The sequence below is a fragment of the Silurus meridionalis genome, chromosome 24 (assembly GCF_014805685.1).
Source record: "Silurus meridionalis isolate SWU-2019-XX chromosome 24, ASM1480568v1, whole genome shotgun sequence".
NCBI lineage: Eukaryota > Metazoa > Chordata > Actinopteri > Siluriformes > Siluridae > Silurus > Silurus meridionalis.
The window spans coordinates 20,988,737-21,010,506 of record NC_060907.1 but is presented as its reverse complement, the minus strand read 5'-3'; the positions used below and the strand labels follow the sequence as shown (position 1 = coordinate 21,010,506).

General features: G+C 42.2%; 1 protein-coding gene across 1 annotated transcript; it reads right to left on the bottom strand.

The window, feature by feature from the left end:
* Positions 1-2,129: 2,129 nt before the first annotated feature.
* Positions 2,130-6,754, bottom strand: LOC124378129 (protein PERCC1). The gene is made up of 2 exons (XM_046837663.1): positions 6,342-6,754; positions 2,130-3,038 (listed from the first exon to the last, which is right to left on the bottom strand). Exon 2 carries the CDS (start codon positions 3,035-3,037, stop codon positions 2,330-2,332), a length of 708 nt encoding a protein of 235 aa, XP_046693619.1. The 5' UTR covers position 3,038; positions 6,342-6,754; the 3' UTR covers positions 2,130-2,329.
* Between the last annotated feature and the right edge of the window lie 15,016 nt (positions 6,755-21,770).

Here is a 21,770-nt window from a genome sequence, read left to right as displayed (position 1 = left end):
CAACACCTACACTCAACACCCTACTGCTACACTCTACACTCAACACCATACTGCTATACTCAACACCCTACACCATACTCTCAGCACCCTACACTCTACACCATACTCTCAACACCCTACACTCAACACCCTACTGCACACTCTACACTCTACACTCAACACCATACTCGCTATACTCAACACTCACACCACACTCTCAACACCCTACACTCTACACCATACTCAACACCTACACTCAACACTCTACACCATACTCTCAACACCCCACACTCAACACCCTACACCATACTCTCAACACCCCACACTCAACCCCCACACCATACTCTCTACACCCCACACTCAACCCCCACACCATACTCTCTACACACTACACTTAACACCCCACACCATACTCTCTGCACCCTAAACTCAACACCCCACACTCAACACCCTACTCCCTACTGCTACACTCTACACTCAACACCATACTCGTTATACTCAACACCTTTACCATACTCTCTACACCTCACACTCAACACCCTATACCATTCTCTCTACACCTTATACTCAACACCCTACACCATACTCTCTACACTCTACACTCTACTCTCTACACCCCACACACTACCCTCTACACCCTACACACTACCTCTACACCCTACACTAAACACCCCACACCATACTCTCTATACTCAACACCCTAAACTTAACTCTCTACACTCTACTCTCTACACAACACTCTACTCTCTACACCCTACACCATATTTGCTGCACTCTACACCCTACTCTCTACACCAGGGGTCACCAACATGGTGCCCACACCCTACTTTCTACACTCTACACACAACAGAGAACACACTACACTCAACACTATACACCATACTCCCAACACTCTACACCCAACACCTGGTGGTGCCCTGAACCCACAGCTGAGTCTGTGACACTTACTGGACTTTTTTGGAAGCCTGAATCCCTCTTCACAACAATTCACCCTCTCTCCTTAAAGTTCTTGATTATCTGATAAATGGTTGATTTGGGTGCAGTCTTACTAGCAATGTCCTCGCCTCTGAATCCCTTTTTGCACAAAGCATTGATGACTGCACACACTTCCTCGCAGACAAAGAACAATGATTTCAAGCACCACCCAGCTTTTCAAGTCTGTTATTCAAACTTATTTATCATGAGAGAGTGATCTCCAGCCTCGTCCTCATCAACCCTCTCACCCGTGTAACCAGAGAATCACTGACATCATGTCACCTGCTCCTTTTGTGGCAGAGCTGAAATGCAGTGAAATCTTAAATGTGAAATGATAAAAATGGACTTTGCAAATAATTTTTTTCTGATTATTCACTTCATAACATTCAGGAGTTTATGCAAATTGCCATCATAAAAACTGCAGCTGTAGATGTTGAGACACCGTTCACTCTACACCTTAAACTCAATACCCTACAGCACAACAGGTCTTCATTTCCACCGCTCGAGCCGCACCAAATTCTGCCTGTTTAAAGCGAATGAGTTTCATTTGTAATGACTTTCAGCTGTGCTTCGTGATTGGTTGGTTATATCAGCTGTGCTTCGTGATTGGTTGGTTATATCAGCTGTGCCTCGTAATTGGTTGGTTATATCAGCTGTGCCTCGTGATTGGTTGGTTATATCAGCTGTGCCTCGTGATTGGTTGGTTATATCAGCTGTGGCTCGTAATTGGTTGGTTATATCAGCTGTGGCTCGTAAATGGTTGGGTATATCAGCTGTGGCTCGTGATTGGTTGGTTATATCAGCTGTGGCTTGTGATTGGTTGGTTATATCAGCTGTGGCTCATGATTGGTTGGTTATATCAGCTGTGCCTCGTGATTGGTTGATTATATCAGCTGTGGCTCGTAATTGGTTGGTTATATCAGCTGTGGCTCGTGATTGGTTGGTTATATCAGCTGTGCCTCGTAAATGGTTGGTTATATCAGCTGTGGCTTGTGATTGGTTGGTTATATCAGCTGTGCCTCGTGATTGGATGATATATGAGGGTTGAGCTCTTTGATGTGTGTGAAAAAGCTTCATGATGCTGAACGTGAGCAGTAAATGCAGTGTGTGACGAGAGAAACATTCAGCCATCTGGATCATGCTACAGTCCGACACTCCTCATGACCCGACTGGGATTTAATACCAGAAAACTTTATTCAAATTACACAAATGTACAAAAATTACAAATCTACAGGATTTTATAAAAAACACATATCTGGGTGTGTAAAGACGTCGTGTGTGTATTATGTATTGTGTAAATATGTGTAATGTGTGTATTTTGTGTGTAAATATGTGTTGTGTATTGTGTGAATGTGTGTTGTGTTGTGTGTGTTCTTCAGGTAAGTGTGTATTCACAGGTGAACTCGGGGTTGTTGTCTCTGTCGGAAGCCCAGTGTGCAAGCAGGTCGCTGAAGTCTGGAGTAGTGGAGCTGCTCATGGAGATTAGAGGGACGCTGCAGGTGGTGTTGATGGTTTGTGTGGAGCGAGACGGCAGGTCCGGGACGTCAGCAGAGACGCCGGGGTGTTGAGGAAGTGGTTCGTTCCAGAAGCTGCTGGGGAGCCGCCGCTGGATCATGGGTAATCCCTGTTTCTTCACCTGAGTGTTCTGGAAGAGTTCTGCAAGTGGGCCGAGGTTTTTTGGCTCCTCTGCCTGCTCTGATGATGTCACTCGAATGATGTCGGAGTAGTACCGGTGCCGGCCGTTGACCTCGGCTCGTGACCTTCCCGCGTAGAGGTCGCACGTTTCCGAGTCTCGGTTGCGTCCGAAGTATCGCTGGACGTCACTGCTGATGAGCTCTGCGAAGCGTAGCAGGCGATCAGTCATCTCTGTGTACAGATCAGACGCTGACAGATCTGTGACGTGAGACTCCACACCTGAAGACTCTTCCTCGTCCTCCTCAAAGCCGTCCTCCACCTCCACCTCGTCCCTCAGTTCCTCTTCACATTCATCCTCAAGCTCATCTTCATCAGGAGGAATGTAGCAGCTCTGAGCAGGAAGGCTTGCTCCGAATCCACTCAGGGTTCTGATTACACTCGCCGCCATCCTACAACAACAACAACAACAACAACAACAACACAATGAAGTGAGATACACAAACTAGTCTCTCTGAAATAATACTACAGAACTACAGTACTTTTACTTCTCATTCTCCTTCCTGGCGTCCGAGTGTGTGTGTTTGTGTGTGTGTGTTTGTGTGTGCGCGAGTGTGTGTGTGCGTGTGCGAGTGTGTGTGTGGGAGGGATGTAGAAGTGTGTGTAGACTTGCATGTTGTAGAAGTGTGTATAGACGTGTGTGTAGTAGTGTGTAAACCTGTGTGTAGAAGTATTTTGTGTGTGTGTGTGTGTGTGTGTGTGAGAAAGTGTGCAGACGTGTTTCTTTATGAAATATTTAAATATGAAATGTGAGTCAGTGTGTTGTTTTTAGTTAATACCACGTACACACACACACACACACACACACACACACACACACACACACACACACACACACAGAGAATACATCCAGTGTATGATCCTGTGGAGAAGTGATGAGGTGTAAAAAGTATGGATTCGCATCTCAAACAAACATGGGTACTGAAAAGTTCTGTTTGTGTTGGTTCCAGAATCTCCTGGTACCTTTATTATAGAAATATCAGTACCAATATCAGTACCAATATCAGTACCAATATCAGTACCAATATCAGTACCAATATCAGTACCAATATCAGTACCAATATCAGTACCAATATCAGTACCAATATCAGTACCAATATCAGTACCAATATCAGTACCAATATCAGTACCAATATGAGTACCAATATCAGTACCAATATCAGTACCAATATCAGTACCAATATCAGTACCAATATCAGTACCAATATCAGTACCAATATCAGTACCAATATCAGTACCAATATGAGTACCAATATCAGTACCAATATCAGTACCAATATCAGTACCAATATCAGTACCAATATCAGTACCAATATCAGTACCAATATCAGTACCAATATCAGTACCAATATCAGTACCAATATCAGTACCAATATCAGTACCAATATCAGTACCAATATCAGTACCAATATCAGTACCAATATGAGTACCAATATCAGTACCAATATCAGTACCAATATCAGTACCAATATGAGTACCAATATCAGTACCAATATCAGTACCAATATCAGTACCAATATCAGTACCAATATCAGTACCAATATCAGTACCAATATCAGTACCAATATCAGTACCAATATCAGTACCAATATCAGTACCAATATCAGTACCAATATCAGTACCAATATCAGTACCAATATCAGTACCAATATCAGTACCAATATGAGTACCAATATCAGTACCAATATCAGTACCAATATGAGTACCAATATCAGTACCAATATCAGTACCAATATGAGTACCAATATCAGTACCAATATCAGTACCAATATGAGTACCAATATCAGTACCAATATCAGTACCAATATCAGTACCAATATCAGTACCAATATGAGTACCAATATCAGTACCAATATGAGTACCAATATCAGTACCAATATGAGTACCAATATCAGTACCAATATGAGTACCAATATCAGTACCAATATCAGTACCAATATCAGTACCAATATGAGTACCAATATCAGTACCAATATGAGTACCAATATCAGTACCAATATCAGTACCAATATCAGTACCAATATCAGTACCAATATCAGTACCAATATCAGTACCAATATCAGTACCAATATCAGTACCAATATCAGTACCAATATCAGTACCAATATCAGTACCAATATGAGTACCAATATCAGTACCAATATCAGTACCAATATCAGTACCAATATCAGTACCAATATGAGTACCAATATCAGTACCAATATCAGTACCAATATCAGTACCAATATCAGTACCAATATGAGTACCAATATCAGTACCAATATCAGTACCAATATCAGTACCAATATCAGTACCAATATCAGTACCAATATCAGTACCAATATCAGTACCAATATCAGTACCAATATCAGTACCAATATCAGTACCAATATCAGTACCAATATCAGTACCAATATCAGTACCAATATCAGTACCAATATCAGTACCAATATCAGTACCAATATCAGTACCAATATCAGTACCAATATCAGTACCAATATCAGTACCAATATCAGTACCAATATCAGTACCAATATGAGTACCAATATCAGTACCAATATCAGTACCAATATGAGTACCAATATCAGTACCAATATCAGTACCAATATCAGTACCAATATCAGTACCAATATCAGTACCAATATCAGTACCAATATCAGTACCAATATCAGTACCAATATGAGTACCAATATCAGTACCAATATCAGTACCAATATCAGTACCAATATCAGTACCAATATCAGTACCAATATCAGTACCAATATCAGTACCAATATGAGTACCAATATCAGTACCAATATCAGTACCAATATCAGTACCAATATCAGTACCAATATCAGTACCAATATCAGTACCAATATCAGTACCAATATCAGTACCAATATGAGTACCAATATCAGTACCAATATCAGTACCAATATCAGTACCAATATCAGTACCAATATCAGTACCAATATCAGTACCAATATCAGTACCAATATCAGTACCAATATCAGTACCAATATCAGTACCAATATCAGTACCAATATCAGTACCAATATGAGTACCAATATCAGTACCAATATCAGTACCAATATGAGTACCAATATCAGTACCAATATGAGTACCAATATCAGTACCAATATCAGTACCAATATCAGTACCAATATCAGTACCAATATCAGTACCAATATCAGTACCAATATCAGTACCAATATCAGTACCAATATCAGTACCAATATCAGTACCAATATCAGTACCAATATCAGTACCAATATCAGTACCAATATCAGTACCAATATCAGTACCAATATCAGTACCAATATCAGTACCAATATCAGTACCAATATCAGTACCAATATCAGTACCAATATGAGTACCAATATCAGTACCAATATCAGTACCAATATCAGTACCAATATCAGTACCAATATCAGTACCAATATCAGTACCAATATCAGTACCAATATCAGTACCAATATCAGTACCAATATCAGTACCAATATCAGTACCAATATCAGTACCAATATGAGTACCAATATCAGTACCAATATCAGAACCAATGGTACTGATGGTACTAAAGCCGGAACCGGACTCGATCCTGTAGTGCTGTAAATGTAAATGTAACGGTGTGTTGAATCGGTGGTGTTGGTCGCGTGCCCCCTGCAGGTCCCGGTGTTTCGGTGTGTGTTCAGGTTTCGGTGCATGCGGGTGAGTCGTTGTGTTTGTGCCCTTACCGTGTCCCGGTGCAGATCCGCGCGCCGCTCGCTCTCGCCGCTCTACACGCCTCCCTGCACGAGCATTTTATACCCGCGGGAGTGCGGAGCGCGCGCCCCCGGGGCCGCAGTGTGTTCTCAGTCAATATTTGCGCGCGCGCGGCTGTAATTGTGCCTGCGCGCAAACAGAGCGCAAGACTCACCGCGGCGCCCGGCAACCGGGAGACAAACCGGAAACGGGGACGGGCTCGCGAGCGCACCGACGGAGCGCCACTGCCGGGGGACACTCGAGTGTCTCTGCGCACACACACACACACACACACACACAGCGCAAACACGAGCTTGCGCAAACAGCCCCGAGCGCAGCCGTTATCAGTCACTTCACGTGGAGCTAAAAAGGCGTGAAATCAGATCTCACGCCATTTTGAGTTTTGAATTGAGCCCCTTTATAAAAGCCCATTAGAGAGATAAGGAGAGTCCGAGCCTCTGTGTTCTCCAACAAACTCAACATCTACCAACCAGACCAAAACCCACACAGATCCACAGGGTCTAATCTCTACATCTAATCCAAACTCACAACGGGACAGAGCGAGAGAGAGAGAGAGGGGGAAGAAGGTGAGAGAGAGGAACCAAAGAACTGAATACTAAACATCTGCTTCAACATCTGCCATCAGGAGAGTGATGCATTTACAACGAAAAAAAATAACTTTTATTGCAACCATCAACAAATAGCTAAAAAAAAATGTGTTCAATCTGAGCAGAACAATGAGTACCAATATCAGTACCAATATCAGTACCAACATCAGTGCTGATATCAGTGCCAATATGAGTACCAATATCAGTGCTAATATAAGTACCAATATCAGTACCAATATGAGTACCAATATCAATGCCAATATCAGCACCAATATGAGTACCTATATGAGTACCGATATCAGTGCCGATATCAGTACCAATATCAGTGCTAATATAAGTACCAATATGAGTACCTATATGAGTACCGATATCAGTACCAACATCAGTGCTGATATCAGTGCCAATATGAGTACCAATATCAGTGCTAATATAAGTACCAATATCAGTACCAATATGAGTACCAATATCAGTACCAATATCAGTGCCGATATCAGTACCAACATCAGTGCCGATATCAGTGCTAATATAAGTACCAATATCAGTACCAATATGAGTACCAATATCAATGCCAATATCAGCACCAATATGAGTACCTATATGAGTACCGATATCAGTGCCGATATCAGTGCCAATATCAGTACCAATATAAGTATCAATATCAGTACCAATATCAGTACCGATATCAGTACCAACATCAGTGCTGATATCAGTGCCAATATGAGTACCAATATCAGTGCTAATATAAGTACCAATATCAGTACCAATATGAGTACCAATATCAGTACCAATATCAGTGCCGATATCAGTACCAACATCAGTGCCGATATCAGTGCCAATATGAGTACCAATATCAGTGCTAATATGAGTACCAATATCAGTGCTAATATAAGTACCAATATGAGTACCAATATGAGTCCCAATATCAGTGCCAATATCAGTACCAATATGAGTACCAATATCAGTGTCAATATCAGTACCAATATGAGTGCCAATATCAGTATCAGTACTCCGGAGTAGAACGGGTGCTTTGAGGACGGATTGGACTGTAGTTGGTGTCGGCGGTCTGCTGCACTGACTCGGGAGTGCAGTTCGCTTCTGATCATCATCACTGTACCCCGCAACTTTGTATATATGCTTCAAATGGACATTCGGTGCAACCCAGATGAGGATGGGTTCCCTCTTGAGTCTGGTTCCTCTCAAGGTTTCTTCCTTATGCCATCTCGGGGAGTTTTTCCTTGCCACAGTTGCTCATCAGGGACAAACTTACTTACAAAGAACATATTTACATTTAATCACCACATTATCTGTGTAAAGCTGCTTTGAGACAATGTTCATTGTTAAAAGCGCTATACAAATAAAAAAGAATTGAATTGAATTAATATCAGTATATCAGTAATAACAATATCAGCACCAATATAAGGCAGTACCCATGTCAATATCAGAACCAATATCAGTATCAGTACCAATACCAATACCTGTACCAATACCAATACCAATACCAGTACCAATATCAGTACCATGTTAGCACCAATATCAGTATCAATAATAATATCGGTACACATGTCAGTACCAATATCGGTACCAATATCAGTACCATTTTAGTACCATTATCAGTATCACTAATAATATCGGTACCAATATAAGTCAGTGCCCATGTCAATATCAGTACCAATATCAGTATCAACACCAATGTCAGTACCCATGTCAAAACCAATGTATAGTGTATAGATAGTGTAATGTTGGTGTAAGTGTAGTGTAAGTGTAGAGTTAGTGTAGAGTTAGTGTAAGTGTAGAAGTAGTGTAAGTGTAGTGTAAGTGTAGAGTTAGTGTAGAGTTAGTGTAAGTGTAGAGTTAGTGTAAGTGTAGTGTAAGTGTAGTTTTAGTGTAGAGTTAGTGTAAGTGTAGAGTTAGTGTAGGGTTAGTGTAAGTGTAGTGTAAGTGTAGAGTTAGTGTAGAGTTAGTGTAGAGTTAGTGTAAGTGTATTGTTAGTGTAGGGTTAGTGTAGAGTTAGTGTAGTGTAGAGTAGTGTAGTGTAAGTGTAGAGTTAGTGTAGAGTTAGTGTAAATGTAGTGTAAGTGTAGTGTAAGTGCAGAGTTAGTGTAGGGTTAGTGTAAGTGTAGTGTTAGTGTAAGTGTAGTGTAAGTGCAGAGTTAGTGTAGAGTTAGTGTGGTGTAGTGTAGAGTTAGTGTAAGTGTAGTGTTAGTGTAAGTGTAGAGTTAATGTAGGGTTAGTGTAAGTGTAGTGTAAGTGTAGAGTTAGTGTAGAGTTAGTGTAAGTGTAGAGTTAGTGTAAGTGTAGTGTAAGTGTAGAGTTAATGTAGGGTTAGTGTAAGTGTAGTGTAAGTGTAGAGTTAGTGTAGAGTTAGTGTAAGTGTAGAGTTAGTGTAGGTTAGTGTAAGTGTAGTGTAAGTGTAGAGTTAGTGTAAGTGTAGTGTAAGTGTAGTGTAAGTGCAGAGTTAGTGTAAGTGTAGTGTAAGTGTAGAGTTAGTGTAAGTGTAGTGTAAGTGTAGAGTTAGTGTAGAGTTAGTGTAAGTGTAGAGTTAGTGTAAGTGTAGTGTAAGTGTAGTTTTAGTGTAGAGTTAGTGTAAGTGTAGAGTTAGTGTAGGGTTAGTGTAAGTGTAGAGTTAGTGTAAGTGTAGTGTAAGTGTAGAGTTAGTGTAAGTGTAGAGTTAGTGTAAGTGTAGTGTTAGTGTAAGTGTAGAGTTAGTGTAAGTGTAGAGTTAGTGTAAGTGTAGTTTTAGTGTAGAGTTAGTGTAAGTGTAGAGTTAGTGTAGGTTAGTGTAAGTGTAGTGTAAGTGTAGAGTTAGTGTAAGTGTAGAGTTAGTGTAGAGTTAGTGTAGAGTTAGTGTAAATGTAGTGTAAGTGTAGAGTTAGTGTAGAGTTAGTGTAAGTGCAGAGTTAGTGTAGAGTTAGTGTAGGGTTAGGGTAAGTGTAGGGTTAGGGTTGTGTAGGGTTAGGGTAAGTGTAGTGTAAGTGTAAGTGTAGTGTAAGTGTAGAGTTAGTGTAGAGTTAGTGTAAGTGTAGAGTTAGTGTAAGTGTGGTGTAAGTGTAGAGTTAATGTAGGGTTAGTGTAAGTGCAGAGTTAGTGTAAGTGTAGAGTTAATGTAGAGTTAGTGTGGTGTAGAGTTAGTGTAAGTGTAGTGTAAGTGTAGTGTAGAGTTAATGTAGAGTTAGTGTAGAGTTGGTGTAGTGTGGTGTAGAGTTAGTGTAGAGTTAGTGTAAGTGTAGAGTTAATGTAGGTTAGTGTAAGTGTAGTGTAAGTGTAGAGTTAGTGTAGAGTTGGTGTAAGTGTAGAGTTAGTGTAGAGTTGGTGTAAGTGTAGAGTTAGTGTGGTGTAGAGTTAGTGTAGGTTAGTGTAAGTGTGAGTTGGTGTAGAGTTGGTGTAAGTGTAGAGTTAGTGTAGAGTTAGTGTAAGTGTAGTGTAAGTGTAGTGTAAGTGTGGTGTAAGTGTAGAGTTGGTGTGGAGTTGGTGTGAGTTAGTGTAAGTGTAGTGTAAGTGTAGAGTTAGTGTAGAGTTAGTGTAAGTGTAGAGTTAGGTGTAAGTGTAGTGTAAGTGTAGAGTTAGTGTGAGTTAGTGTAAGTGTAGAGTTAGTGTAAGTGTAGTGTAGAGTTAGTGTGAGTTAGTGTAAGTGTAGAGTTAATGTAGGGTTAGTGTAAGTGTAGAGTTAGTGTAGAGTTGGTGTAAGTGTAGAGTTAGTGTGGGGTTAGTGTAAGTGTAGTGTAAGTGTAGAGTTAGTGTAGAGTGTAGTGTAAGTGTAGAGTTGGTGTAGTGTAGAGTTAGTGTAGAGTGTAGTGTAAGTGTGGTGTAAGTGTGAGTTGGTGTGAGTTGGTGTAGAGTTAGTGTAAGTGTAGAGTGTAGAGTTAGTGTGGTGTAGTGTAGAGTTAGTGTAGAGTTAGTGTAAGTGTAGAGTTAGTGTAAGTGTGTAAGTGTAGTTTTAGTGTAGAGTTGGTGTGGGGTTAGTGTAAGTGTAGAGTTAGTGTGGGGTTAGTGTAAGTGTAGAGTGTAAGTGTAGAGTTAGTGTAAGTGTGGAGTTGGTGTGGAGTTGGTGTAGAGTTAGTGTAAATGTGGTGTAAGTGTAGAGTTGGTGTGGGGTTGGTGTGAGTGTAGAGTTGGTGTAAGTGTAGAGTTGGTGTAGTGTGGTGTAGTGTAAGTGTGAGTTGGTGTAGAGTTAGTGTAAGTGTAGAGTGTAGAGTTAGTGTAAATGTAGTGTAAGTGTAGAGTTAGTGTAGAGTTGGTGTAAGTGTAGAGTTGGTGTAGAGTTAGTGTGGGGTTAGTGTAAGTGTAGAGTTAGTGTAAGTAGTGTAAGTGTGGTGTAAGTGTGGAGTTGGTGTAAGTGTGGAGTTGGTGTAGAGTTAGTGTAAATGTGGTGTAAGTGTAGAGTTAGTGTAGAGTTAGTGTAAATGTGGTGTAAGTGTAGAGTTAGTGTGGGGTTGGTGTGAGTGTAGAGTTGGTGTAGAGTTAGTGTAGTGTAAGTGTGGTGTAAGTGTGGAGTTGGTGTAGAGTTAGTGTAAATGTGGTGTAAGTGTAGAGTTAGTGTAGAGTTAGTGTAAGTGTAGTTTTAGTGTAGAGTTGGTGTGGGGTTAGTGTAAGTGTAGAGTTAGTGTAGGGTCAGTGTAAGTGTAGAGTTAGGTGTAAGTGTAGAGTTAATGTAGGGTTAGTGTAAGTGTAGAGTTAGTGTGAGTTAGTGTAGAGTGTGGTGTAAGTGTGGTGTAGTGTAAGTGTAGTGTAGAGTTAGTGTAAGTGCAGAGTTAGTGTAGTGTAGTGTAGAGTTAGTGTAAGTGTAGAGTGTAAGTGTAGGGTTAGTGTAGAGTTAGTGTAAGTGTAGTGTAGAGTTAGTGTAAGTGTGGTGTAAGTGTAAGTGTAGTTAGTGTAGAGTGTAGAGTTAGTAAGTGTAGAGTTAGTGTAGAGTTAGTGTAAGTGTAGAGTTAGTGTAAGTGTAGAGTTAGTGTAAGTAGAGTTAGTGTAGGGTTAGTGTAGTGTAGAGTTAGTGTAAGTGTAGTGTAAGTGTAGAGTTAGTGTAAGTGTAGTGTGTGTAGAGTTAGTGTGAGTTAGTGTAAGTGTAGAGTGTAAGTGTAGAGTTAGTGTAGAGTTGGTGTAAGTGTAGAGTTAGTGTGGGGTTGGTGTAGAGTTAGTGTGGTGTAAGTGTAGTGTAGTGTAGAGTTAGTGTAAGTAGAGTTAGTGTAGTGTAGAGTGTAGTGTAGTGTAAGTGTAGAGTTAGTGTAGAGTTAGTGTAAGTGTAGAGTTAGTGTAGAGTGTAGTGTAAGTGTAGAGTTAATGTAGGGTTAGTGTAAGTGTAGAGTTAGTGTAGTGTAGTGTAGTAGTGTAGTGTAAGTGTAGAGTTAATGTAGGGTTAGTGTAAGTGTAGGGTTAGTGTAAGTGTAGAGTTAGTGTAGAGTTAGTGTAAGTGTAGTGTAGAGTTAGTGTGAGTGTAGAGTTAGTGTGGTGTAGAGTTGGTGTAAGTGTAGTTAGTGTAAGTGTAGAGTTAGTGTAAGTGTAGAGTTGGTGTGGGGTTAGTGTAAGTGTAGTTAGTGTAAGTGTGGTGTAAGTGTGAGTTAGTGTAAGTGTGGTGTAAGTGTAGAGTTAGTGTAGAGTTAGTGTAAATGTAGTGTAAGTGTAGTTAGTGTAAGTGTAGAGTTAGTGTAGAGTTAGTGTAAGTGTAGTGTAAGTGTAGAGTTAGTGTAAGTGTAGTGTAAGTGTGAGTTGGTGTAAGTGTAGAGTTGGTGTAGGGTTAGTGTAAGTGTAGAGTTGGTGTAGAGTTAGTGTAAGTGTAGTGTAAGTGTAGAGTTAGTGTAGAGTTGGTGTAGGGTTAGTGTATGGTTAGTGTGGGGTTGGTGTAGAGTTAGTGTAAGTAGAGTTAGTGTGGGGTTGGTGTAGAGTTGGTGTGAGTTGGTGTAAGTGTGGTGTAGTGTAGAGTTAGTGTAAGTGTAGTGTAAGTGTAGAGTTGGTGTAAGTGTAGAGTTGGTGTAGAGTTAGTGTAAGTGTATTGTTAGTGTAGGGTTAGTGTAGAGTTAGTGTAAGTGTGGTGTAAGTGTAGAGTTAGTGTAGAGTTAGTGTAAATGTAGTGTAAGTGTAGGGTTAGGGTTAGTGTATGGTTGGTGTAGGGTTAGTGTAGAGTTAGTGTAGTGTAGTGTAAGTGTAGAGTTGGTGTAGAGTTGGTGTAAGTGTAGTGTAGTGTGTAGAGTTAGTGTAAGTGTGGTGTAAGTGTAGAGTTAGTGTGAGTTAGTGTAAGTGTAAGTGTAGTTAGTGTAGAGTGTAAGTGTAGTTAGTGTAGAGTTAGTGTACTGTCTGGGTGTTTGAGTAAGTGCATCTCTCTCTCTCTCTCTCTCTCTCTCTCTCTCTCTCTCTCTCTCTCTCTCTCTCTCTCTCTCTCTCTCTCTCTCTCTCTCTCTCTCTCTCTCTCTCTCTCTCTCTCTCTCTCTCTCTCTCTCTCTCTCTCTCTCTCTCTCTCTCTCTCTCTCTCTCTCTCTCTCTCTCTCTCTCTCTCTCTCTCTCTCTCTCTCTCTCTCTCTCTCTCTCTCTCTCTCTCTCTCTCTCTCTCTCTCTCTCTCTCTCTCTCTCTCTCTCTCTCTCTCTCTCTCTCTCTCTCTCTCTCTCTCTCTCTCTCTCTCTCTCTCTCTCTCTCTCTCTCTCTCTCTCTCTCTCTCTCTCTCTCTCTCTCTCTCTCTCTCTCTCTCTCTCTCTCTCTCTCTCTCTCTCTCTCTCTCTCTCTCTCTCTCTCTCTCTCTCTCTCTCTCTCTCTCTCTCTCTCTCTCTCTCTCTCTCTCTCTCTCTCTCTCTCTCTCTCTCTCTCTCTCTCTCTCTCTCTCTCTCTCTCTCTCTCTCTCTCTCTCTCTCTCTCTCTCTCTCTCTCTCTCTCTCTCTCTCTCTCTCTCTCTCTCTCTCTCTCTCTCTCTCTCTCTCTCTCTCTCTCTCTCTCTCTCTCTCTCTCTCTCTCTCTCTCTCTCTCTCTCTCTCTCTCTCTCTCTCTCTCTCTCTCTCTCTCTCTCTCTCTCTCTCTCTCTCTCTCTCTCTCTCTCTCTCTCTCTCTCTCTCTCTCTCTCTCTCTCTCTCTCTCTCTCTCTCTCTCTCTCTCTCTCTCTCTCTCTCTCTCTCTCTCTCTCTCTCTCTCTCTCTCTCTCTCTCTCTCTCTCTCTCTCTCTCTCTCTCTCTCTCTCTCTCTCTCTCTCTCTCTCTCTCTCTCTCTCTCTCTCTCTCTCTCTCTCTCTCTCTCTCTCTCTCTCTCTCTCTCTCTCTCTCTCTCTCTCTCTCTCTCTCTCTCTCTCTCTCTCTCTCTCTCTCTCTCTCTCTCTCTCTCTCTCTCTCTCTCTCTCTCTCTCTCTCTCTCTCTCTCTCTCTCTCTCTCTCTCTCTCTCTCTCTCTCTCTCTCTCTCTCTCTCTCTCTCTCTCTCTCTCTCTCTCTCTCTCTCTCTCTCTCTCTCTCTCTCTCTCTCTCTCTCTCTCTCTCTCTCTCTCTCTCTCTCTCTCTCTCTCTCTCTCTCTCTCTCTCTCTCTCTCTCTCTCTCTCTCTCTCTCTCTCTCTCTCTCTCTCTCTCTCTCTCTCTCTCTCTCTCTCTCTCTCTCTCTCTCTCTCTCTCTCTCTCTCTCTCTCTCTCTCTCTCTCTCTCTCTCTCTCTCTCTCTCTCTCTCTCTCTCTCTCTCTCTCTCTCTCTCTCTCTCTCTCTCTCTCTCTCTCTCTCTCTCTCTCTCTCTCTCTCTCTCTCTCTCTCTCTCTCTCTCTCTCTCTCTCTCTCTCTCTCTCTCTCTCTCTCTCTCTCTCTCTCTCTCTCTCTCTCTCTCTCTCTCTCTCTCTCTCTCTCTCTCTCTCTCTCTCTCTCTCTCTCTCTCTCTCTCTCTCTCTCTCTCTCTCTCTCTCTCTCTCTCTCTCTCTCTCTCTCTCTCTCTCTCTCTCTCTCTCTCTCTCTCTCTCTCTCTCTCTCTCTCTCTCTCTCTCTCTCTCTCTCTCTCTCTCTCTCTCTCTCTCTCTCTCTCTCTCTCTCTCTCTCTCTCTCTCTCTCTCTCTCTCTCTCTCTCTCTCTCTCTCTCTCTCTCTCTCTCTCTCTCTCTCTCTCTCTCTCTCTCTCTCTCTCTCTCTCTCTCTCTCTCTCTCTCTCTCTCTCTCTCTCTCTCTCTCTCTCTCTCTCTCTCTCTCTCTCTCTCTCTCTCTCTCTCTCTCTCTCTCTCTCTCTCTCTCTCTCTCTCTCTCTCTCTCTCTCTCTCTCTCTCTCTCTCTCTCTCTCTCTCTCTCTCTCTCTCTCTCTCTCTCTCTCTCTCTCTCTCTCTCTCTCTCTCTCTCTCTCTCTCTCTCTCTCTCTCTCTCTCTCTCTCTCTCTCTCTCTCTCTCTCTCTCTCTCTCTCTCTCTCTCTCTCTCTCTCTCTCTCTCTCTCTCTCTCTCTCTCTCTCTCTCTCTCTCTCTCTCTCTCTCTCTCTCTCTCTCTCTCTCTCTCTCTCTCTCTCTCTCTCTCTCTCTCTCTCTCTCTCTCTCTCTCTCTCTCTCTCTCTCTCTCTCTCTCTCTCTCTCTCTCTCTCTCTCTCTCTCTCTCTCTCTCTCTCTCTCTCTCTCTCTCTCTCTCTCTCTCTCTCTCTCTCTCTCTCTCTCTCTCTCTCTCTCTCTCTCTCTCTCTCTCTCTCTCTCTCTCTCTCTCTCTCTCTCTCTCTCTCTCTCTCTCTCTCTCTCTCTCTCTCTCTCTCTCTCTCTCTCTCTCTCTCTCTCTCTCTCTCTCTCTCTCTCTCTCTCTCTCTCTCTCTCTCTCTCTCTCTCTCTCTCTCTCTCTCTCTCTCTCTCTCTCTCTCTCTCTCTCTCTCTCTCTCTCTCTCTCTCTCTCTCTCTCTCTCTCTCTCTCTCTCTCTCTCTCTCTCTCTCTCTCTCTCTCTCTCTCTCTCTCTCTCTCTCTCTCTCTCTCTCTCTCTCTCTCTCTCTCTCTCTCTCTCTCTCTCTCTCTCTCTCTCTCTCTCTCTCTCTCTCTCTCTCTCTCTCTCTCTCTCTCTCTCTCTCTCTCTCTCTCTCTCTCTCTCTCTCTCTCTCTCTCTCTCTCTCTCTCTCTCTCTCTCTCTCTCTCTCTCTCTCTCTCTCTCTCTCTCTCTCTCTCTCTCTCTCTCTCTCTCTCTCTCTCTCTCTCTCTCTCTCTCTCTCTCTCTCTCTCTCTCTCTCTCTCTCTCTCTCTCTCTCTCTCTCTCTCTCTCTCTCTCTCTCTCTCTCTCTCTCTCTCTCTCTCTCTCTCTCTCTCTCTCTCTCTCTCTCTCTCTCTCTCTCTCTCTCTCTCTCTCTCTCTCTCTCTCTCTCTCTCTCTCTCTCTCTCTCTCTCTCTCTCTCTCTCTCTCTCTCTCTCTCTCTCTCTCTCTCTCTCTCTCTCTCTCTCTCTCTCTCTCTCTCTCTCTCTCTCTCTCTCTCTCTCTCTCTCTCTCTCTCTCTCTCTCTCTCTCTCTCTCTCTCTCTCTCTCTCTCTCTCTCTCTCTCTCTCTCTCTCTCTCTCTCTCTCTCTCTCTCTCTCTCTCTCTCTCTCTCTCTCTCTCTCTCTCTCTCTCTCTCTCTCTCTCTCTCTCTCTCTCTCTCTCTCTCTCTCTCTCTCTCTCTCTCTCTCTCTCTCTCTCTCTCTCTCTCTCTCTCTCTCTCTCTCTCTCTCTCTCTCTCTCTCTCTCTCTCTCTCTCTCTCTCTCTCTCTCTCTCTCTCTCTCTCTCTCTCTCTCTCTCTCTCTCTCTCTCTCTCTCTCTCTCTCGGTCAAGTTAAACATGCTCCTGAGGTTCCAGTGACCACTGTTCCTGCCCCTCCCCTCCGTGGATCTTCACACTTCTGTGCAGCTTGGGACGGTCTCTCATCAACACCTTGGGTGGTTCCATGTAATTCTGGAGTAGAACGGGTGCTTTGAGGACGGATTGACTGTAGTTAGTGTAGTGTAGCAGTGTATTGTAGTGTAGTGTAGTGTAGTGTAGTGTAGAGAGTATTGTAGTGTATTATATGGTATTTTAGTGTAGAGTAGTGTAGTGTAGTGTAGTGTAGTGTAGCGTAGTGTATTGTAGTGTAGTGTAGTGTAGAGAGTATTGTAGTGTATTATATGGTATTTTAGTGTAGTGTAGTGTAGTGTATTGTAGTGTATTGTAGTGTAGTGTAGTGTAGTGTAGCAGTGTATTGTAGTGCAGTGTAGTGTAGAGTTAGTGTAAGTGTAGGGTTAGTGTATGGTTAGTGTAGGGTTAGGGTTGGTGTAAGTGTAGAGTTAATGTAGGGTTAGTGCAGGGTTAGGGTTAGGTTTATTGTAGGGTTAGGGTTAGTGTAAGTGCAGAGTTAGTGTAAGTGCAGAGTTAGTGTAAGTGCAGAGTTAGTGTAAGTGCAGAGTTAGTGTAAGTGTAGTGTAAGTGTAGGGTTAGGGTTAGAAATTAGGGTTAGGTTTATTGTAGGGTTAGTGCAGGGTTAGGGTTGGGGTTAGGTTAGGGTTAGGTTTATTGTAGGGTTAGGGTAAGTGTAGGGTTAGTGTATGGTTGGTGTATGGTTAGTGTAGGGTTAGTGTAGGGTTGGTGTAAGTGTAGTGTAGTGTATTGTAGTGTAGTGTAAGTGTAGTTAGTGTAAGTGCAGAGTTAGTGTAGGGTTAGTGCAGGGTTAGGGTTGGTGTATGGTTGGTGTATGGTTAGGGTTAGTGTAGAGTTAGTGCAGAGTTAGTGTAGTGTAGCAGTGTATTGTAGTGTATTATATGGCATTTTAGTGTAGAGTTGGTGTAAGTGTAGAGTTAGTGTAAGTGCAGAGTTAGTGTAAGTGCAGAGTTAGTGTAAGTGTAGTTTTAGTGTAGAGCAGTGTAGTGTAGAGTTAGTGTAGTGTAGAGTATTGTAGTGTATTGTAGTGCAGTGTAGTGTAGCAGTGTATTGTAGTGTATTATATGGCATTTTAGTGTAGAGTTAGTGTAAGTGCAGAGTTAGTGTAAGTGTAGTTTTAGTGTAGAGCAGTGTAGTGTAGTGTAAGTGTAGTTAGTGTAAGTGCAGAGTTAGTGTAGGGTTGGGGTTAGGGTTAGTGCAGGGTTAGGGTTAGAAATTAGGGTTAGGTTTATTGTAGGGTTATTGTAGGGTTAGGGTTAGAAATTAGGGTTGGGGTTGGGGTTAGGGTTAGGGTTAGGGTTAGTGTATGGTTGGTGTAGGGTTAGGGTTGGTGTATGGTTAGGGTTAGTGCAGGGTTAGGGTTGGTGTATGGTTAGGGTTAGTGTAGTGTAGCAGTGTATTGTAGTGTATTATATGGCATTTTAGTGTAGAGTTGGTGTAGAGTTAGTGTAGGGTTGGGGTTGGGGTTGGGGTTAGGGTTGAGTGTATGGTTAGTGTAGGGTTAGGTTTATTGTAGGGTTAGTGTAAGTGTAGGGTTAGTGTAGGTTAGTGTAAGTGCAGAGTTAGTGTAGGGTTAGGGTTAGGGATAGAAATTAGGGTTAGGGATAGAAATTAGGGTTAGGTTTATTGTAGGGTTAGTGTAAGTGCAGAGTTAGTGTAAGTGTAGAGTTGGTGTAAGTGTAGAGTTAATGTAGGGTTAGTGTAAGTGTAGAGTTAGTGTAAGTGTAGAGTTAGTGTAAATGTAGTGTAAGTGTAGGGTTAGTGTAGAGTTAGTGTAAATGTAGTGTAAGTGTAGAGTTAGTGTAGAGTTAGTGTAAATGTAGTGTAAGTGTAGAGTTAGTGTAGGGTTAGTGTAAGTGTAGTGTAAGTGTAGAGTTAGTGTAAGTGTAGTGTAAGTGTAGAGTTAGTGTAGAGTTAGTGTAAATGTAGTGTAAGTGTAGAGTTAGTGTAGAGTTAGTGTAAATGTGGTGTAAGTGTAGAGTTAGTGTAGGGTTAGTGTAGTGTAGTGTAGAGTAGTGTAGTGTAGTAGTGTAGTGTAGTAGTGTAGTGTAGTGTAGTGTAGTAGTGTAGTGTAGTAGTGTAGTGTAGTAGTGTAGTGTAGTAGTGTAGTGTAGTGTAGTGTAGTAGTGTAGTGTAGTAGTGTAGTGTAGAGTTAGTGTAAATGTGGTGTAAGTGTAGAGTTAGTGTGGGGTTGGTGTAGAGTTGGTGTAGAGTTAGTGTAGAGTTAGTGTAAGTGTGGTGTAAGTGTAGAGTTAGTGTAGAGTTAGTGTAAATGTGGTGTAAGTGTAGAGTTAGTGTAGAGTTAGTGTAAATGTGGTGTAAGTGTAGAGTTGGTGTGGGGTTGGTGTAAGTGTAGAGTTAGTGTAGTGTAGAGTTAGTGTAAATGTGGTGTAAGTGTAGAGTTAGTGTGGGGTTAGTGTAAGTGTGGTGTAAGTGTAGAGTTAGTGTAGTGTAGTGTAGAGTTAGTGTAGAGTTAGTGTAGAGTTGGTGTAAGTGTAGAGTTGGTGTAGAGTTGGTGTAGAGTTGGTGTAGGGTTGGTGTAAGTGTAGAGTTGGTGTAGAGTTAGTGTAAGTGTGGTGTAAGTGTAGAGTTGGTGTAAGTGTAGTGTAAGTGTAGGGTTAGGGTTAGTGTAAGTGTAGGGTTAGGTTTATTGTAGGGTTAGTGTAAGTGTAGTGTAAGTGTAGAGTTAGTGTAGGGTTGGGGTTATTGTAGGGTTAGTGTAGAGTTAGTGTAAGTGTGGTGTAAGTGTAGAGTTGGTGTAGAGTTGGTGTAAGTGTAGAGTTAGTGTAGAGTTGGTGTAGGGTTAGTGTAAGTGTAGAGTTAGTGTGGGGTTAGTGTAGTGTAGTAGTGTAGTGTAGAGTTGGTGTAAGTGTAGAGTTGGTGTAGAGTTGGTGTAAGTGTAGAGTTGGTGTAGAGTTGGTGTAAGTGTAGAGTTGGTGTAGAGTTGGTGTAGAGTTGGTGTAGGGTTAGGGTTAGGTTAGGGTTAGTGTGGGGTTGGTGTAGAGTTAGTGTAAGTGTGGTGTAAGTGTAGAGTTGGTGTAGGGTTAGTGTATGGTTGGTGTGGGGTTAGTGTAGAGTTGGTGTAGGGTTAGTGTAGAGTTAGTGTAGAGTTGGTGTAAGTGTAGAGTTAGTGTGGGGTTAGTGTAAGTGTAGGGTTAGGGTTAGTGTAGAGTTAGTGTAAGTGTAGTGTAAGTGTAGAGTTGGTGTAGGGTTAGTGTAAGTGTGGTGTAAGTGTAGAGTTAGTGTAAGTGTGGTGTAAGTGTAGAGTTGGTGTAAGTGTAGAGTTGGTGTAGAGTTGGTGTAGAGTTGGTGTAGAGTTGGTGTAGAGTTAGTGTAGGGTTGGTGTAGGGTTAGTGTAAGTGTGGTGTAAGTGTAGAGTTAGTGTAAGTGTGGTGTAAGTGTAGAGTTGGTGTAAGTGTAGAGTTGGTGTAGAGTTGGTGTAGAGTTGGTGTAGAGTTAGTGTAGGGTTGGTGTATGGTTGGTGTAGGGTTGGTGTATGGTTAGTGTGGGGTTAGGGTTAGTGTAAGTGTGGTGTAAGTGTAGAGTTGGTGTAGGGTTGGTGTAGAGTTAGTGTAGGGTTGGTGTAGAGTTAGTGTAAGTGTGGTGTAAGTGTAGAGTTAGTGTAGTGTAGAGTTGGTGTAAGTGTAGAGTTGGTGTAGAGTTGGTGTAGAGTTAGTGTAAGTGTGGTGTAAGTGTAGAGTTGGTGTAGAGTTGGTGTAAGTGTAGAGTTGGTGTAGAGTTGGTGTAGAGTTAGTGTAAGTGTGGTGTAAGTGTAGAGTTGGTGTAGAGTTAGTGTAGGGTTGGTGTATGGTTAGTGTGGGGTTAGGGTTTGTGTAGGGTTAGGGTTTGTGTAGGGTTAGGGTTAGTGTAAGTGTATTGTTAGTGTAGAGTTAGTGTAAGTGTAGTGTAAGTGTAGTGTAAGTGTAGAGTTAGTGTAGAGTTAGTGTAAGTGTAGAGTTGGTGTAGAGTTGGTGTAGAGTTAGTGTAAGTGTAGTGTAAGTGTAGGGTTAGTGTGGGGTTGGTGTAGAGTTAGTGTAGTGTAGAGTTAGTGTAGGGTTAGTGTAGAGTTAGTGTAAGTGTGGTGTAAGTGTAGAGTTGGTGTAGAGTTGGTGTAGAGTTAGTGTAAATGTAGTGTAAGTGTAGAGTTGGTGTAGAGTTAGTGTAGAGTTAGTGTAGGGTTAGTGTAAGTGTAGAGTTGGTGTAGAGTTGGTGTAGAGTTGGTGTAGAGTTAGTGTAGAGTTAGTGTAGAGTTAGTGTAAGTGTGGTGTAAGTGTAGAGTTGGTGTAGAGTTGGTGTAAGTGTAGAGTTGGTGTAGAGTTAGTGTAGTGTAGAGTTAGTGTAGAGTTAGTGTAGAGTAGTGTAGTGTAGAGTTAGTGTAGGGTTGGTGTAGGGTTGGTGTAGGGTTAGTGTATGGTTGGTGTAGGGTTAGTGTGGGGTTAGGGTTAGTGTAAGTGTAGAGTTGGTGTAGAGTTGGTGTAGAGTTGGTGTAGAGTTGGTGTAAGTGTAGAGTTGGTGTAGAGTTGGTGTAGAGTTGGTGTAGAGTTAGTGTAAGTGTAGTGTAAGTGTAGTGTAAGTGTAGAGTTGGTGTAGAGTTGGTGTAGAGTTGGTGTAGAGTTGGTGTAGAGTTGGTGTAAGTGTAGAGTTGGTGTAGAGTTGGTGTAGAGTTGGTGTAAGTGTAGAGTTGGTGTAGAGTTGGTGTAGAGTTGGTGTAAGTGTAGAGTTGGTGTAGAGTTAGTGTAAGTGTAGTGTAAGTGTAGTGTAAGTGTAGAGTTGGTGTAAGTGTGGTGTAAGTGTAGAGTTGGTGTAGAGTTGGTGTAAGTGTGGTGTAAGTGTAGAGTTGGTGTAGAGTTGGTGTAGAGTTGGTGTAGAGTTGGTGTAGAGTTGGTGTAGAGTTGGTGTAGAGTTAGTGTAAGTGTGGTGTAAGTGTAGAGTTAGTGTAGAGTTAGTGTAAGTGTAGTGTAAGTGTAGAGTTGGTGTAAGTGTGGTGTAAGTGTAGAGTTAGTGTAGAGTTAGTGTAAGTGTGGTGTAAGTGTAG

Coding starts and splice junctions, on each gene's coding strand:
- LOC124378129 (XM_046837663.1), bottom strand. CDS start 3,037: ATGGCGGCGAGTGTAATCAGAACCCTGAGTGGATTCGGAGCAAGCCTT.